Source organism: Magnolia sinica, chromosome 12, assembly GCF_029962835.1.
Source record: "Magnolia sinica isolate HGM2019 chromosome 12, MsV1, whole genome shotgun sequence".
In the NCBI taxonomy this organism is placed as follows: Eukaryota; Viridiplantae; Streptophyta; class Magnoliopsida; order Magnoliales; family Magnoliaceae; genus Magnolia; species Magnolia sinica.
In genome coordinates, this window is record NC_080584.1 from 52,450,920 (window position 1) to 52,470,918 (window position 19,999).

The 19,999-nt window shown below is 41.3% G+C and overlaps 1 protein-coding gene across 4 annotated transcripts in view; it reads left to right on the forward strand.

Moving 5' to 3' along the window:
- The window catches only part of LOC131221378 (uncharacterized), a 125,735-nt gene that overhangs the window by 58,536 nt on the left and 47,200 nt on the right, over positions 1–19,999 (forward strand). For all 4 annotated transcript variants that reach the window (XM_058216632.1, XM_058216628.1, XM_058216631.1 and 1 more), the window contains exons 9-10: positions 6,523–6,670; positions 6,834–6,910. In XM_058216632.1, the coding sequence (XP_058072615.1) occupies positions 6,523–6,670; positions 6,834–6,910 (225 nt within the window). The remainder of the gene's footprint in view (positions 1–6,522; positions 6,671–6,833; positions 6,911–19,999) is intronic.

Sequence of the window (19,999 nt, forward strand, 5' to 3'; positions counted from 1 at the left end):
GGGAGAGGTTTATAAGAGGGAGGAGAGAGGCAGTTGTGGAGGCGTAATGGGATAGAGGATGATGGAATACCCATTTTGTTTCTCACGGAGTATCGATCAGGAGGGAGATGGCGTGTGAGGCACTCATTGGTGGGCAAAAGGTTGTCAATCCAATGGAATACAATGTTTTGACACGCGACAACTATGTAGATAGCTCGTCGATGGTTGTGACTTTCTTGCTGCGCTACATGTGTGTTCATTGCTGAATGTGCGAGGGACTCAAGGTGGACCCCAGGGAGAGGGTGGCTAGGACTCATTATTCTCCCCTAACACGTGGGAGACCGAGTCAGACGAGAGGGTGGCTAGCGGTGAGAGAGAGTTTTAGAGGGCAACATCCTAGGCCACATGTTCGGATGAGATGTATTCTCGGCTTCTCACTCATTCGGCGACGGTAGTGACTATGAGGGTTGCACTCGGCAAGGATGGCAACGGGTATGCACTGAGTTTCAGTTTGAAGCTGAGAAAAGGGAGGGTGTCTTCATCGTAGTAGTGACACGTGGGAGGTTTGGAGTAATGATGGTGTTTGAAGCTGCAGGTGGCAGGAGGGTCGGACCCTACGCTATCACCAATCTTGATGACGAAGGAGATACTTTTATCATCGACGAGGCACGTCTCTGAGGAGTGGGGGATGTTGACACACGTCCTAGGAGCTTTGAATTTTACACTCGTGCTGGTCATCCCTCATAAAATTGCCCCCTTCTCCCGCCCATGTCTCTTAGACTACATGCGTGGTTCCTTGCCTTTTATTCTTTTGCAAGGTTTGTTGTCTCTCTGGGAGAAGCCTTGAAGAGAGTGACAAGTTTTGCCCTTTGTGCCGTTAACTTGAGGGGAAGGGGAGGGGCGTGATCTTCTCTTTTACTTTGTGGAGGTTTAGGGGTGTAGCAAAGTTTCAACAGAAGGCGAGTGTGAGGCAAGCTTAGGAGTTGGGTGCTAGAGTCCAGAGATCTTCCCTCTTGCATAGAGTTCTGCTGGAGAAATTAAAGGAGCATTGGTTGAGGAAGTCTCTGAAGGTGAGGTTCTGTTGGACGTGATTCCTCTCTGGACTTAGAGAGAGGAGAGGAATCGATAGGGGAACTTTTTTTTCTTTTTTTCTTTCTTTCTTTGGGAGTAGAGATTGTAGGGGATTTGCAGCCATCAATTCGAGACGAGGAGTGGATGAAGGATGCTTTGGGTTGTGTGGAAAGGTTGGTGGGAGTCACTTATGGGGATAAGGATGATGCTGTGAATGCTTTTCCTAAGTTAGTAGTAGCGAGGGGTAGTCAGAATCGTTCGCTCCAGTCAGTGGTGATATCCAGGAAATTCCTCAAAGGTCAGAGAGAGTTGTGCAATCTAGAATCATCCATCAATTATGACTCTAATAACAGGGTTTATGCTTCGAAGTGGTGAAAAGGGGCTAAGCTAGTTGTCCAATGAAGATTCTCTCATGGAATGTCAGGAGTTTAGGTTTCGAATGTTTGTCGGAAAGAGAAAGTTCAGCTTATCACCCTTTAGGATACGAAGTTGCAATCATTTGATGATAAGATACCAAGTTTAAGGAGTTTCTTTCGATGTGGGAGGTCAGATGGAAGTCATATTTGCTTTTATGAAGATTTATGGCTAGGTGACTGTGTGCTTAAGGAGGCCTTTCCTAGTTTAGCCATTTAAATGCCAAAGCAGAATATTACAATTGCTTTTAATTATTCCATATCTGGTGAGGTGGTGATTGGGGTGCCTCTTTGTCGAGGTGGTCTTCATGATGAGAAAATTTTTGAGTTTATTAGCCTTTTGGAAAGTCTAAAGCTTGTAAGGCTCGGGGAGTCGGGGGAAGATTTGGTGGTGTGGCGGGCTCATAGTTCGGGAGGTTTTCAATCCGTTCCTTTTATAGACTACTATCTCCTCTTTGACCGTCTGTCATAACTATCAATTCTGGAAGTATGGGGCTCCCCCTAAGGTGGTTGCGTTTTTGTGGTTAGTGGGGAGAAGGAGATTTCTCATAGTAGATAATCTTATCAAGAGATCCTTGGTGCTCTCTAATATATGTATCATGTGTATGAGGGATGCCGAGTTGGTGGATCATTTATTCCTTCATTGGCCGTTCGCGAAGAAGATTTGGCAATGCCTTATTTCGAATCTCAATATCTATTGGGTGATGTCAGGTGGTTTTCTGAATTTTGGCTGCATGGCATAATGGAGGTGCGGGTCAAGATGGGAAGGCAACGTGGCAATTGTTGGCTATGGCGGTCTTATGGGCTTTAGGGGGTGAGAGGAACAATCATTGTTTTGAGAAGAGATCTAGGTCTATAGGCTTGGTAGTTCAGAAGATTGCTTCTTGGGTGATCAAGTGGGCCTCCAGGTTTAAGGGTTTGGACGCTTATTGCCATTTTGGGCTTGTAATTGTTTTGTTTTGCTTTGTATTCTTTTCCACCTTCATTTTGTGGCAGCTTATCAATAAACATTGTTACCTTAAAAAAAAAGAGATGGAATTAAGGTGAATGGGATTTGTAGCTGTTAAAAAACTAGGTGGTGACACTTAAAAGGAGAAAAAAAAACAATGTTCTTTAGGAATAAATTGAAGGAAAAAAGAAAGTGGAATGTTGGAAGAAGTAAATGTTATTTGAAATGAGATGGCTGAATGTATTAGGAAAGTGATAAAAAGATGTTTTAGGGGTATCAAGAGAGAAGACAATCATACAAGGAAACTTGGTGGTGGAATGACGATGCACAAAAAGCTATTAATGTGAAAAATTCACATTTTAAAGCTTGACAACGAACTAGAAACAATGAAAATCTCGAACAATATAGGTATGCCTTAAAGACTGCTAAGAAGGTAGCAAGGGAGGCTAAATTTAAGGCTTATGATGATACTCACAATAGATTAGGGACAAGAGAAGGTGAGAAAGATGTCTTCAAATTTGCAAAATATGAGAGAAAGAAAGAATAGGGACCTAGATCATGTTAGATGCATTAAGAGTGATGACCAGAGGGTACTAGTCATGGAAAGATCAATGAAAGGTGGAGAAGCTATTTTCAGAACTTGTTAAATAACAATTACTTTGAGAGCATATGGATTGAAGGAACCATAAATACTTTTATAGGATTGGGATATCTGAAGTGAAAGAAGCTTTCAGAAAGATGAAAACAGGAAAGACTCTTGGACTATATGGTATTCCAGTAGAGGTTTGGAAGTTTATGGGAGATATTGGTTATTTTGGTTGACAAAGTTGTTTACCAAGATTATAAGATTGAAGAAAATGCTAGATGACTGGAGGAAAAGTACTATGGTATCTATTAATAAGAATAATGGAGATATACAGAGCTGGACTAATTGTTGTGGGAATAGATTACGAGTCATTCTATGAAACTTTGGGAGATAGTGATCAAGGAAAGACTTGGGCATGAGACGAATGTGTTAGAAAATCGGTTCGGTTTCATGCCCGGGAGGTCACCACTGAAGCTATTTTCTACTTAGACGATTGATGGAAAAATATTAGGAGAGGAGGATCTCCACATGTTCTTTGTTGATATTGAGAAAGCTTATGATAGGGTCCTAATTTAGTGGGTGTTGGTAAAGAAAGGACTTCCAAGAGGATGTATTGACATGATTAAGGATATGTATGAGGGAGCAGTAACAAATGTGAAGACCACGAGTGTAGAGACAAGTGAGTTCCTGATTTTTGTAGGCTTGCACCATGGGTCGACAATGAGGCTGTACCTTTTCACATTAGTTATGGATGAGTTAATGAGGCATTTGCAGGAAGAGATCCCATGGTGTATGTTGTTTGCAGATGACATGGTTTTGATTGACAGATGACATGGTTTTGATTGACAGAACAAGGGAGGGCTTAGACACAGATTTATGGAACGGTGCTTTAAAATCTATACGATTTATAATTAGTTAGACTAAAACAAAGTATATGGAATGCTCTTTTTGTAACAATAAGAGTGGGAACAAGGAACTACTTGAGATTGTTGATCAAGAAGTTTCCCAAAATGACCACTTCCAATATCGTGGGTTGATACTTTATGATAGTGGAGATATTGAGAAGGATGTTGTCAATAGAATTCAAGCGAGCTGGAAGAAATGGAAATGTGCCTCTGGAATTTTATGTGATAATCATGTACCAGTCGAAAGGAAAGTTTTATAAAATGGCTATAAGACTAGTCATACTTTATGGGATAAAATGTTCGGTAGTAAAGTAACAACATGTTTATAGGATGTGTAGCTGAAATTAGGTGAGTGAGTTGGTACAAGTTGAAGGCTCTAAAAGGGCAAGGGGAAGGCCCACAAGGACATGGGTGGAGGTAGTAAGAAAAGATTTGATGACCTATAGTCTATTAAATTTATAGCCTTTGATAGAGTGGAATGGTGGAAAAGGATTCATGTAGCCGAACCCAATTAGTCGAGGATAAGCCTTAGATGATGATGATGGTACAAACTTTATTGGTGATTGAGTATTTTTGTCATTACCAAAGCCGGGGGTGGCAATGGTTCAGGTTGGCCTAGGTTTAGGTCATAATGAGGACCCCAACTCATTTATTAAATAGGTTGAAAATCTCAACCCCAACCCAACTCACCTGACCCATTAAATTAAAAAAAATATTATCATTCTATAGAAAAAATATAAAAATATTAATCACATACTTGAGAAAAAATATAAAAGTATAAACCACATATTTAAAAATCTACAACCTTCATAACCAGGTTTAGGGGTTTTAAACTCATATTATATCATAGCATGTAACACACCCACACACACATGTATGTATGTATGTATGTATGTATGATTAGCATTTAGTGAGGCAAGGGGTAGACCATGTTCATGACCTGCTAGGTCCAACCTAGCAAATCCAAACCAACTCATTTAATTTGTGGTTGAAAAAAACAAAAAACTCACAACCTTGAACCGAACCCATATGGGAAATTGGTCAACCCAAACCCAATCTTGACTTTTTCGGTTGGGTCTGGGTCAGGTCAGTGGTTCGGGTCAAGTTTTGCCACCCTTAACCGGAACCAGGTCGCGTGACACCTTTTTTAGAGGGGCATTCTTGGAAACGATTGTGGTTCACCTGCCATGCTTCTCTTGGGAGGTAGCGGATGCATCTTCAACATGTGCACTCCAAACAGCGAGCTATGTTTTCTACTATACCAAAAGATTGTCTAGTTGACACTTTCTGAAACAATTGAAGGTCTTGAAAATGCTAATTTATTCTTTGAAAGTGTTGGTGCTCTTTGTAATGCTGTCCCACATGGTTGGGTGGCCGCTGATACCATTATTTAAGTGAAAAATATATACCAAGGTTCATCTCTCTTACATGATATATGCAGAAAACATAGGCTACTGCCACCATTGTCACCACTGCTGCTTCAGGTCACCTTTAGATCAATTGTTCATCATCATAATCATTATCATCGTTTCCATCACAGTTGTCGTCCATGTCATTGCTACTGCCACCATTGTCACCACTGCTGCTTCCATCACTGCAACCACCTTGCTGCAGCAATCTTCTTGTTCCATCAATCATATTCAGAACTGGAATATGGCTGGTGTCTATGTAAATATTTCTGGTATGAGATGTTCATGAATGTCTTGTGTGGATGATGCAATTCTGAGCATAGTTTTCAAATTAGGTGGGTCAACCTGGCTGGGTCATTGGCTCAGGAAATCCAGGCAGATTCTGGTATGCATTTGACTCAGCCTGGTTTCCCGGATTGACTCAAGACTCAGTTGACTCGGCCTGGTTTCAATGAGTTGACTGAGTTGATCCAAGGAAGATGAAGCGGAAGAGGAAGAAGAGGAGGAAGAAGGGGAAAGAGAGGAGAGAGGAAACAAGATTAGGGAAGAAGAAGAAGAAGAAGAACAAGAGGAATCAGAAGAGGAAGACGAGGAATTTTCTATTTTAATTTATTTCCTTTTTTGTTGAAGAATTTTAATTTATTTCATAATAGAAAAAAAAAAAGATTTTCTTTATCATCCTGTTTGATCTGGGACTCAGCAGATTGACCCAACCTCATGTTTGATCAAGTCCCGAGCCTAGTCATGGTCGGAAAAAGACGATTTTGTGTCATGGGAACGTTGTCTCCATGCAAGGATCCTCGTGTATTGCCTTCATGGAATTTTATGTAAATTTGATGAATTGATAGAGGGGAACATAATTTAATTTTTGGGCTTGCCAACCTGATAAATACAAAATCCATTATTGAATTCTGTGCTTGTAAATTATCTATATATATTATAGGTCATGGCATGTAGTTGTGCTCTTTATATTGTTTCAAACACTCAGGGAAACCTTTTCCTGAAAGTTCCTTATGTATTAGAGTTTCCATTTAATAACTTCGCTTTTGCAATTGGTTATTCGGAATGGTATAATGTATAATGGGATATTTTGGTTGGGTACCTTATTCTTGGTTTTGGTTATTGTTTTGTGTTGCTAGAGCCTTTTCATTTTCTTCTTAGCCTAGTGGGAGAAATATGTAGTTGATAATCTTGCTATATTGCTTTACAGGAACGTCACTGGACGTCTCCTGGGATAGTAGCAGCATTACAGGCTGCAATTAATAGCCCTCAATCTGAAAGACTAAGACAAGCAATTCATATGGCACCTCGGTTTCTTGACTTGTACTTTGCAATAGCACTGCAGGATGTTAATGATTGTAAGTTGCTCAGAGTTTTGTGTTTGTATGATAATGCTCTCTTTCTTGCAATTTCCCATCTTTGCAGAATTCATTTTTTCTTTTTCTTTGTGTCACACAAACTTATTCAATATGTATCTAATTGTATGGAAAATTTGAAGTGCTTCTTGTGTGGTTGTTGCAGCTCTAATTTGTGCTTTAATTCCGCTAACTTTGACAAGAAATGCCACAATATTTCCAGATAAGACTTTCTCTTTCGAGGTGGGTGATTGCCATTCCTAAACCCTGGTTTCAATGAGTTATTGAGCTTGTTGTTCTTAATACTGCTATTTTTTTTAAATTTTAAATTGTATTTATTTATTTATTTTTTTTTATTTTGATCGGTAAAAGGAACTAAGTGCATTTAAAGATTTATAACAAAACTGCTAGTCACTCAAGTGTATCCTCAAAAGTCTAGCCAAGAACACTCCATGGACCATGGTTCATGAGTCTACTGGCATTTGATAACTCTGGAGTATCTGGTAAAAGAATGCTTTCCTCTTGTTCTGTTCTTGCCTGCTATGATAACTTCATACTTTTATCAGTGAAGTATCTGTCGGCATGATACAATAGCAATTTCTTAATTATTTTATAACGGTATGCCCATGCATGGTTTCTGTAATTAGCAATGTGCTGGATATTCGTACATGTATTCTAGTTTTTGGAAGATTTGGAGTATCTGAATCTCCATTCCATGCCTAGGACTCGTACCTTCACTTTTGATTTCAGAAGCAAAATCAGAAATAGAATATGAAGTTAGCTTTTGTTAACTTCTACATCTGATAAAACATTATGAGCCCCCCTCACCAAAAAAAAAAAAAAAAAACACCAAACCACAACTCTTCCTCTCCCTCTGTCTTGGCAATTTGTTCCTGGTTTGTGCTAGTTTGCAAATTTTAGTGGTTCGGTTTGATTTATAATTTGTAATAATCTGGATTTAGGAATTACCCTTAGTTAAGAATGGAAAAGATATTCATCAGAGGACATTTTTGTTTTTGAAGTTTCCAAACTATAGAGGTTATTCATAGCTTTTTTGTTTTTTTTTTTTAAATTTTTTTATTTTAATTTTAATTTTAATTTTTAAAAGCTATTGAACTTCTCTCCAAGAGAGAAACTCATCTTTTGCATGTACTCACCGCTTATCGCCCATGACTTACTCTGCAACTCTGACAACAGTGGGTTGTGGAATGTCTTCTTCACCTTCTTCAGTGACGCTTAGTGTTTTCTAGCATGGATTAGACTTGTAACATAGAAGTTTATAATTTGTAGTTGCTTGTGGTGCTTTATTACAATGAGAGTGAACCATTGCTTTCATGGGCACGGTGATGGTTGTATTGTTGGTATAAACAAAGGTAGTGGTGATTCCCATGTTGGTGTCAAAGAAAAACTTTCTTGGACCCATTGTGGTTGACCTTTGCACATGAAAAAGATGAGTGGGAATGTAGTCGCTATCCTCAAGAAGGCCTATTTTGCTAGTGTAGCCATTTAGAGATTTTTTAACATAGAATTGCATGTTATGCATTCTTTGAATGTTTCTCTCAATTCTCTTATGAATACAATTTCAAAGTTCAGTTGTTGTCTTATTGTTCTTGAGATTGTTTCATCTCTCCAGTCTGTCCAGGTTCGAATAGGTATCTTTGCGTCTGCTCATTTAGTGTCCAATGATTCTAGTAGTTCATCATGGATTAGTGATTCTACAACATCTGACCATATCATTTTTTGTCATATTCATGGAAGCAGTGATTCCCCGATTTTGGGGAACTAGAACTCCTACAGGGAGGATCGATTGAAGGAAAAAGGTGGGCGAGGCTTGTCGAAGGAGGCTCTCGTCAGGGATCTGGGGTCAGGGTCATCCGCTAAGGCCCTGAGCTTTGAGGCTCTTAGCCAGGGTGGGGGGTCTAGTGGAGGAAATTCTTGGTCCTTCAAGGATGCACTATCGGGATTTCGGTTGGAGCAGGGATAGAAGGAAGCATCTCTTGCAGGTCAGGAGGAGCAATCTCTTCCCGCTAATGTGAAATGAAAGAGGCTGAAGCAGAAGGTATGGTAATCCGAGTAGACTCACCAGCGGTGGACTATGTCGGATCCTACCTTTAGTGGTCCGTGGTGGCACAAACGAAGGAGGGGGCTCTCGTCTCTCAGCTCATGTCTTGGCTCAAAGCTTGTTGTAGGCTGGATGAGTCCGACCACAAAATCAAGGCTCTAAAAGCTAATGAGGTCTGGATCTCGGTTAGACCTAACACCAACCTCGACCAGCTGGTGATGGTCAGCACTAGAGTTAATGACGACCTTATTAAATCCATTAGAAATTGGGAAGAAGCATCTATGTTTGGGAAATAGGTCGCCTGGTTCTTGATTTGGGGTATCCCTTTGGAGCTTTGGTGCAAGGAGATTTTCGCTACAGTTGGAGAATGCCTTGTCGAAGTGATGACAATCTATGAGGGCATGAAGTCAGGTGATGATATTAGCTTTGCTGGACTATGCATTAGGAGAAGTAAAAGCTTATTGGAGCCAAGGGAAGTATCCATTAAGGTTGAAGAGATGATCTTCAAGTTGCATGTGGAGAGAGAGAAGACGCGGGGTGTTCATAGTAGGTGGGGGGAAAGTGGAAGCAGAGGGAAGTCTCCTTCCAGTCCATCTCGGCCGGTGGTGGAAGTGGGGAAGGTGTACCATTCCTCCTCTCTGCTGGAGCAACAATATCAAGAGACTTGTGCTATAAGCCTCTGGTTGGTGGTTCACTGGTAGATGGACATGAGGCGAATTGTGGGCTTAGTTTTTAGGCTTGGTGCTCCATCGGTACTCCTCCAAGCACAGGTATCATGGCATTTGGAGAGTCTTCGCACGAGGTATCCTTGTCCCCATGTGTCTTAGATCTTAGGCTCGGACATTGGAAGAGGTCTCGGCCCAAGCTTGACAAGATGGGGATGGGTTAGATGTGGCTCAGTTGGAGGCTTGGGTTGTTGAGCCTGATCACATGGGCGAAAAGAGGCCATGCCTCCATCTTGACGAGGTTGTTTTGGTGAATGCATGCCTCGCACGTGCCCCTCTGGTTAGTCGGGAGTTGTTGGTTGGAGGTATGGAGCTGCCCGTGCCTCTTATCTCTACACGTGAGACCCTTAGGGCCTGTTTGATTTCCCAGTGCACTGGGAAATACCAGTAAAAGAGTAATAATTATTTCCCCGTGTATTTACAAGGCACTTGATTTGACTACTTACTTTTTTGACACGGAAACTGAAAACATTACAAAATATATATGGGTCCCACTGTGATGCATTTCGCTTATCCACACCGTTCATCCATTATGCCTTTTGATTTTATATTATGAGCAAAAAAATGAGGTATATCCAAGACTCAAGTGGACCACACCATACGAAAACAGGAATCGAATACTTACCGTTAAAAACTTTGTGAGGCCACTGTTTCTTTTGGTGTGGGCCACCTGAGTGTTGGATCATCCTCATTTTTTGGCTCATGCCTTAAAATATTATGGTAAAACATATGGACGGAATTGATATATCATATACATTACCTTGAGGTTCAAAAATTTTCAATAGCTATTTGAACCGGTTCTCAGTGCAGAAGTTTCCCTGGATTTTCAAACGGATGAAATGGTAATAATTACCCATTTCTTGGGTATTTACCCAAGCTCTTGGAAATCAAACACGCCCTTAAGACAGGTCGATTGACCCCTGTTTTCTTATTCCAGGGCAGGAGTTAGCGCGTCATCTCCAAAGCCCCCTCTTATTCTTTCTCTACCTGCGGAAGAAGCGGGGGTCTAGCCTTCTCCTTCTTGTGATTGTGAGTCTCCTATTTAATCTCCGAAGATTGGAGACGTCTCTCTCGGTTCGGTAGGTTGGTTTGTAGGTTAGGAGATCAACAAGGCAATTACTCTTGCTGATCCAGACGTAGTTTCACATGCTATCCTTCGCCCGTTTGGATAAGATCTCTCAGACATGATGGACGTCAGCCTTCTTCAAGTTGTTGTTGTAAGACCTGCGATAGTTGACGGTGATGAAGCTTAGAGCTTTGAAGGGGCAATATTTCCCTGTCTTATGGTGATGGACAGACATCTTTCATAAGAAGAGCTTGATTGGGCAAAGGATGTTATCGATAGAGTTGGTAATATGATTGTCCTTTCGTTCCGAGCTTGTGATGAAGCGCGATTGCCCTCGTTCACTTTGTGGAACAAAGGGGTGATCTTTGGCTATGCGAAGAGGGTAGAAGGCGGCACAAGCATACTCTAAGAGGGTGGAGGGAGTTGTTGAGACTGGATAGTTCTATAAATTAAGCAGGGTCCAAGGACAATGGGGCTTAGAAGGGGAGAAGGGCGAGGTCTGTCTCTCAATGATTGTCTTAAGCAGGAATATCAGGGGTCTTGGCTGCAAGTCCAAGCGCTTCCAAGGAGGTATGTAGAAAATCTAGAGCTCATGCTCAGGTTATTTCCCTTCAAGAAACCAAGCTTTTGTCTTTCTTACGTGGGGATCCGGACTATTTGGTGCACTAAGAATAAAGACTAGATTTTTGTAGATGCTGTGCGATCAGTTGGTGGCATTGTAGTTGGTGGAACACAAGTTTCTAGAAGGAGGTGGATAGCTTTTGCCGGTCTTTCTCAGTTTTTGTGGTCTTATCTCATGTCTCTTCAGGGTTCTGATAGCTTTTCTCCTTTGTCTATGGCTTGTGTAAGGTTGCTTAGAGAGCGAGTTTCTGGGACAAGCTGGGCTCCATTCCAGCAAAGTGGCCCCTTCCCTGTTATTTCGTTCAGCTATGAGAAGTCTCTCGTTTCCAAGGAGAATTGTAGCGTGAAAGATTTTGCCTCCTTTATTCATTCTCTAGATCTGGTCGACATCCCGATGTGATTGCATGGTTTAATGGACAGATCAAGCGAATTCTATCCAGGCTTGACAGATTTCTTGTTTTGTTGGATTGGTTGGAGAATTTTCCTTTGGTGCAACTCTAGGGCCTTCCATGGATTGTCTCGGATCATCGGCCTATTGTCCTGTATGCGGAAATGGAGGTTTGGGGGCCCAAGCCTTTTAGATTTGAATTGGCGTGCCAAGAGGTCGAAGGCTTCGTTGAGTTAGTGGAAGACTGTTGGTCCTCATTCCAGATTGAAGGTTTGCCAGGCTTTAAGTTAGAACACAAGATGAGAATGTTGAAAGAGAAGAATAAGATTTGGAAAAAGGAAGTGTATGGAGCTTGAGAGGCTGAAATGTCTTCCATCCTAGATGAAATGCTTGCCCTCGATGTTAAAGTGGAGGGGGAGGAGCTGTCCTCTTTAGAGCTCGAGAGACGACCGAAACTATCCAAAGAGTATGCTTCCTTTTTACAAGAGGAGGAGATCAAATGGAGGCAAAGGTGGGGGGCTTTATGGCTTAAGGAAGGGGATAAGCACACTCATTTTTTTGACAATATCGCATTAGCCGGAAGAAGGAACAACTAGATTAGTTCTTTGGTCATCGAGGGCCCGAGGTTGGAAGAAAAATCTGAAATCCGTAACGCTATTGTGGGTTTATGTGAGAGGTTTCTTTCTAGAGAGTAATTGAATCGGCCAATGCTCAACAATCTTCATGTTGACTCTTTCAAGAGAAGACATTGATATGTTAGAGAAGTCATTAGATGAAGAAGAAATTAAGGAGGGCATGGAGCATGGGAAGGGACAAAGTGCCAGGCCCGGATGGTTAACCCCCTAACTTTTTTCCGACTTAAAAACATGTCTTGAAGGAAGATGTGGTAGGCTTCGTAAAAGACTTTTTTCATCTAGGCATTATCTAGTTGCTTTTATCGCTATTATCCCTAAAGGGGAGTGAGCTGAATCATTAAGGGATTTTAGGCCCATTAGCCTTATTAGCAGTTTGTATAAGATTGTCGCTAAAATTCTTGCCTCCAGGTTTCGAAAAGTTATTGGAATCATCATTTCAAAGAACCAAGGAACCTTTGTCCTGGGAAGACGGATCCTCAACAATGGTCTTATAGCTCATGAATGCCTTGTCTTTAGATTTAAAGAAGATAGATCCATGATTTTGTGCAAGCTTGACATAGAGAAGGCCTATGATCATGTTGGTAGGGAATTTCTAGACTATATGTTGCTTCGGATGGGGTGCGGACGAAAGTGGCAACGATCGATCGACTCTTGTGTTCCTTCTCCATCTTTCTTTGGTCTTGTGAATGGATCACCCAAAGTGTTCTTTAAGCCCTTTAGATGTCTTAAGCAAGGGGACTTGCTTTCTCTATTCCTTTTCATCATTATTACAGAAGCTTCAACCGGATATTATCTAAAGCCCAAGGGTTAGATCTTATTAGTGGATTCAAGGTGGGGTGGCAAGAGTTAAGGATCTCCCATCTTCAGGTTGTAGACAATACTATCATTTTCTGTAGCGATGATCCAATCAAGGTGGACAATTTTCGAAAAGTAGTGGTTTACTTCGAAGTGGTTTTTGGTCTTAAGGTCAACATTGATAAAAGTGAGCTGTTGGGCATCAATATGAATCAAGAATATGTTTCTTTCCTCACTTTTCGGTTGCAAGGTAGGCTCTCTTCCTTCTACCTATCTTGGGCTTTTTATGTGCATTGGGAAACTAGCCTTGCACCTTTAGGACAAGGTGGTTAAGAGAATTGAAAGGATCTTCGTAGATTTGTTGCCTATCGATTGGGGGTTGCTTTACTCTCACGAAGACTACCTTCTCCAATATGCCAGTTTATTACCTCTCTTTTCAAATGCTCGCAAGTTGTATTAGATAAGCTCGATAAGCTTAGAAGAGACTTCGTAAGGGATCTAATGAAGAGCACAAATTCCATCTTGTGAAGTGGGAAGATGTGTGCCGTTCATTCTCCCATGGGGGCATGAGTATTAAGGATCTCCGTAGCACGAATATTGCCCTTTTGGGTAAGTGGATGTGGCGCTTTGGTGCCGAGGAAGGAAGACTTTGTTGTGAGCTTCTTATTAGTAAGTACGACCTTATAGAAGGGGGATGGGAGGTGAAAGGCTCTTCTCTCTCTAGAGCCTCTTTCATTTGGAAGTCCATTTTTGCGTTTGCGCCAGAGTTTAGGAAAGGTATTGCCTTCTCTATTTGGAATGGTTCTAGAGTAAGATTTTGGGCAGATCTTTGGTGTGGGTATACCCCCCTCTACTAAGCCTTTTTGTCTCTGGCATGCTTAGCCTCGTCCAGGAATATCAAGGTGAGGGACTGTTATCAGCGGAAAAGTCCTTTCGTTCTTTTGGCTCCCCATTGCGGAAGAAACCTTATAGATTCAGAAATGGAAGAGTTTCTACTACTTGATCGCCTGAAAGATGCCTTGTCCCATCTCCCAGGGAGATAGATGTCTTACTTTGGAGGTCCCACAGTTCGTGTCGTTTTAAGGTTTGATCCTTTTATTCCTTGCTCCAAACCACTGTGCTAGTCCTTCGGATGCCTTCCACTTTTGGTCGTATGGGGCACGTCCTAAGGTTGTGTTTTTTATGTGGTTAATGGGTAGAAGCAAGGTCTTGATGATCGACAATCTTTAAAAAAGGGGCATGATCATCCATAGTAGGTACTATCTTTGCATGTAGGAGGCAGAGTCAGTCGACCGCCTTTTTATTCACCGTTCTTTCACTTCTAAAGTGTGGTTGTTTTTCCTAGGCTTCCTTAATATGCCGTGGGTCACGCCGGAGTCTTTGTCCAAGCTTCTTTAGGCATGGCATGGTGGATGCGTTGTTAAGCATCTTAAACTGATTTGGTTCCTTGTCCTCCTAGCTATGATGTGGACCATTTGGTACGAGCGTAATAAGCGTTGTTATCATAATAGGTCTAGGGGGGAGGAAGTGGTTGTGTTGCTGGCTAAGACCTTTGTCTTTGAGTGGGCTTCTCTTTTGCCTAATGTAAGTGATCTGTTTATTTTTTTGGAAAGATGACAAAGTTTTATTAAAAGCATGTAAGACGCGTGGAAAGGATACAACCCAACAAAAAGTCGAAACACTCAAGAGAAAGGGACAACTGGGGCTGCCTTAACACACACTAACCATTCCAAAATGAGAATTTTACTTTAAGGATGACCTCATTAACATCCCTCTTATGCTGGAAATAACGACCATTTCTAGATCTCCAAATAACCCAAAGGACCACCATAGTCAACAACCTCCAAACTTCTTTCCCCAAACTTGCCTACTCTGACTCCATGCCAAGACCACAAAAGATCTTCCTCCATTTTTGGCATGATCCAGTTGCTGTGAAATAAACTAAGGAAATGGCCTTAGACTTTTGCAACAAATGAGCAATTGATGAAAAGATGATTAATCGATTCCTCATTGTTAATGCACATCAAACATATATTGTGGAGGACGAGAGTTCTTCTTAGTTAGTTATCAATAGCGAGGATCCTCTTTCTCCCTATCAGCCACGAACAAGGTGTTCCGTATCCGTTACGATACGCCTGTAAAGGCCAATACGTATAGGTAACGGCCATGACCGTTACGCGATACGGGGGTGAAATAGGCTAGTTGATTTTTTGGGACTTTATCGGCTGTTACGGTGGCCATAAATGGCGTTATGGGGCATAACAACCGTTACCCATGTAACGGTCGAAAAATGGCCACTTTCTTTTTTTTTACAACTTTTCTCATTCCAAAAACTCTCCTCAATCATTTTACAGTAGATTTCGACCACTTTTACTACAATTTTTAATATTAAAATCGTCGATTGAAGTGATTTGAGCGAATAGAAGCTCCGATGGCTTTTTTTTTTTTTTTTTTCAAAAAATTGAAAAAGTAGTATTAATGCAAATTTTCTTATTTATAGTTTTAATGCTTAATTGTGATGTGTAAACATTAGATACATATAATCATGTTCACAAATTCACTAGACAGCCCGATACAACACTCTCACCAAAGAGTAGACCGCTACACTACCATAAATATGTTCAAAACAAAAAATGAATACATATTTGGAATATTTACATTATTCTTGATTTTTTAAATATTTTTTCAGAATTTTTCGGGCAAAGGAAACTTTGTAACCGTTACGGTGGTCGTAACAGTCGTTACAACACTGTATCGGCCGTTACAACTGATACCCGTATCAGTAATGGTGGTGACTGTTACGGCAACCGTTACTGATATGGAATACCTTGGCCACGAAAAATCCATAACTCGAGGCAGAGCTTCATAGAACTAATGTAGAAAAGGGAGGGCTGGGGCCAAATTGCTAGAGCTCTTGGAGAGTAAATTGAACAACGATCTAATTGAAAACTTTCCAGAATGATGTCCAGCCCATGTAATTTCGTCTGCTTGGTGTAAATCGGGTTTAACAAGCTTGAGTGTGTTTAACAAGGCCAAAAACTCCACATACTCCTCATCCAATAAGTTCTCGAGAAGCATTCCACCACCTTGACAAAACAATCAGAGGCAAGCCGAGCGATCAAGGAAAACCTATTGTGAAGCGTGCTTTCCCCGCACCAAATATCTAACCAGAACCGATTCCGCGATCCTTTCACAATCTTAAAAGAGATGCTCTTACTTACGATATGCTGCATATTCACCATTGCTTTCCTGGCAGTAGAAGCCTTATAAAGCGAAGACTGCTTCAGAAACCAACCACCCTCATGCATCCCATACCTCCAAGCGACCAAATTCCTCCAAAGCTTGCCCTCTTCTTCACTGAATGCCCATATCCATTTCCCTAAAAGAGCCCTATTTATCACTTCCAAGGGTATAATACCCACCCCCTCTTCTAAAAGTGGCTTCACACCTTGTCCCATCTAAGCAAATGGAACTTTCTCCCTTCCAAATCTCCTTTGCTAAAAAATCTCCCTCGAGCTTTTCCAGCTTGTTTAATACCAACTTGGGGCATTTGAAAAGCGACATAAAGTTCACTTGCATATTGGAAAAAGTCGTCTTGATCAAAGTGAGGCGGCCACCAACAAAAGATATCTGCACTTTTAGGATATTAGATTCCCCCTCGATCCTTTCGATCACCTTATCCCACAAGTGTGTAGTTGGCTTCCCAATACAAAGAGGCAACCCTAGGTATGAAGTTAGAAATGTGCCAACCCAACAACCGAATATGCTAGCCAACTAGGATAGGTCCTCTTCTCCAACATGCACTCCAAGCATCTCGAACTTCACCACATTAATTTTCAAGCCTGAAACCACTTCAAAACATACTATGATCTTCTTCAAATTTCCAACCGAATCCACATTCGCCTCACAGAAAATAAGCGTATCATTTGTGTACTGAAGATGACTACTGGTATTGTCTTAGAAGCCCACAATCCTGAACTCGATAAATCGTTCGTTCTCTTCTACTTTATGAAGCATTCTTCTTAAGGCCTTAGCTATCTTGACAAACAAGTATGGCGACAAAGGATCTCCCTGTCAGAGGCCCCGTGAAGCTCTAAAAAAAACCTTTAGGCTAGCCGTTAACTAGAATGGAAAATGCAGCAAACTGGATAGAGGATTTTATCCACCCATTCCACTTTATACCGCATCCCAACCTCTCAAGAATATAGTTGAGAAGATCCCAATCGGTTATCGTAGGCTTTCTCTAAATCTAATTTGCAAACCAGCCCACTTTTCCTCGTTGTATCTGAAATCAATGTACTCGTGGGTAATAAGAGCAATGTCCATAATCTACCTATTTAGTACAAACGCCCCCTGATTTTCCGAGATAACTTTAGAGATAACCTCCCTTAATCTTGAAGCTAAGATCTTTGCCAGAATTTTGTATGCACACCCCCCCCCCCGGTAATAAACGATTCGGTCTAAAATTAGACAACTGCTCAATGCACTCCGTCTTAGGGAATAAATGAATAAAAGTAGCTCCCAATTCTAATGATAGATGTTCGTGCTCAATGAACTCGATAAGAAAATCCATCACATCCCTTTTAACTATATGCCAATATCTCTAAAAGAAGAAGATAGGAAAACCATTTGGTCCTCGTGCCTTATTCTCGCACCTAGAGATAATAACTGATTTCACTTCCTCCTTCGATATGGGTCTTCCCAAAAAGGAAGCATCCTCGGTTGAAAGATTTGAAAAGCTTAGATTGTAGTCTCGGTTTGCCCCATTCCTCCTTGGATTACAACTTCTCATAAAACTCGCAATATCTTCGCATGTAAGTTTCTTATCCATGGTTCGCTACCCCTTAACCATCAAACTAGAAATTTTGTTCCTGCGAGCACGGGCATTGGCAATGCTGTGAAAAAAGCGGGTGCTCTTATCGCCTTCTTTTAGCTATAGCGTTATAGATCTTTGACTCCATTTGATCTCTTCTTCCCTAACCCCGCTCTTGTACTTACAGGAAAGGTATGCCCTTTTCAATATCCCTGCTTTTAACAAGTTGTTGTCCTCTTCTTGCAAGTCCAACTCGTGAATTTCATCGACCATCTTATAGAATTCTTGCTCCCTTATACTGAGAAACTCCTTCCATAATTTGATCTTCTCCTTTAAATTCTTGAGTTTTCTGTGTAACTTGAAACTAACATAACCTACTATCGTGAAGGATGACCACCGATCAACGATCAATTGGTCAAAGCCTTCTACTTCCAATCAAGCTTTTCAAAATCTAAAGGGTTTGGGGCCCAAGTTGTCTTCCATGACTTCTAGTACAATAGGTATGTGACTAGAGGTAACTCTAGGCAACCCTCGCTGATTGACCAAGGGGAAAATTTCAACCCAGTATGTAGATACAAGAAATCTATTCAGTCGAGCCAATATAGGATCCTCCTGACCATTAGACTAAGTGAATTTGGCCCCTCTCAAAGGCAAATCTAGTAACTCATGCTACCACGCTGTTATGGCCACTGTTACCGATACCGATTACCTTGGCACAAATTGGAAGAAGACATGAACATCTTCGTCTTGACCTCGTATGACATACACACAAGTACCCCCATCATTTCGAAAACATATTTGGCACACCGATATTGTTCAGTAGATATGTGTCCATTTTTCCCCAACCACGAGAAGACCAATTGGGATCATCTTCGATTCCATCGGTTGAGGCTTATCTTGCATCTTCTTTGCACAAAGGGGGGTGGCATCTATATCTTCTTCGAACAAGTCCCCATCATTGGAATTCCCTACTAAAAGCCTCCTACCCTCTTTTGAAACATCTTCATCATCAGATGAGGCTGACTCCTCTCTTATGCACTTGGAAATAGCCCACTGAACCTCATCTTGCGAATCTCCTCGTCTATTGCAGCCAAGGTGTCCCATATCCGTTATGATACGGCCATATCGGCCGATACGTAACGGTAACGGCTGACACCGTTACGTGATACGGTGTCGAAACGGGCACCCCCCTGATTCTGTGACCGTAACGGCCGTTGCGTACCCGTAACGGCTGTTACGGGCCTTGAAAAATAGGAAAAAAAAAAACTTACCTTTTTTTTCTTTCTTTTCTTCTTCTCCTTCTTCTTCTTCTTCTTCTTCTTCTTCTTCTTCCTCTTCTTCTTCTCGGGCAGCTGCGGCTGCGGTGGCCTTCTTCTTCTTCTTCTCTCTCTCTCTCTCTCTCTCTCTCTCTCTCTCTCTCTCTCTCTCTTCTTTTCTCTTCTTTCCGTCTTTTTTCTTTTCGGTTTCCCTCTCTCCTTTCTTTTTTTATTTGCAGGTGTACCGGTACGTGTCATGCTAAGACGAGTGCTGACACTCCTCGAGCTCCGAGTTGTACGAACGGTTCAAAGGAGATCAAAGTTGCATGGGCTCCATAGTGATGTATTTATTATATCTACACCGTTCATCTATTTTTCAGAGATCATTTTAGAGCACTGCCACAAAAATGAATTATATACAAATATCGTCTAGACCACACCAAAAATAGCAGCGGAGATAATGATTTTCACCATTAAACAATTCGTAGGGCCCACCGTAACGTTTATTTTCCATCCAATCTGTTCATAAGGTCAAAAAGACTTGACTGAAAAGGAAAAACAAATTTCATATTGATCCAAAACTTCTGTGATCCCAAGAAGGGTTTCAATGGTAGACGTTCAATTCCCCATTGCTTTTTGCTGTGTGGTCCACTTGATAATTACATCTGTATTATTGTTTGTGTCAAGCCTTAATACGAGCTCGTCAAATGAATGGACGGTTTAGATATAACGCATACCTCATGATCAGACCAGCGTGGGCCCCACCATGATGTATATATTTTATCCATGTCGTCCATCCATTTTGCCACGTCATTTTAGGTCAGGATCCAAAAAATTAGTAATATCCAAATCTCAGGTGGACCACACCATAAGAAACAGTGGTTATAGAATGCTGACCATTAAACAAATCTTCAGGTCCACTGTAATGTTTATTTTCAATCTAACATATTAATTGGGTCACATTGATGTGG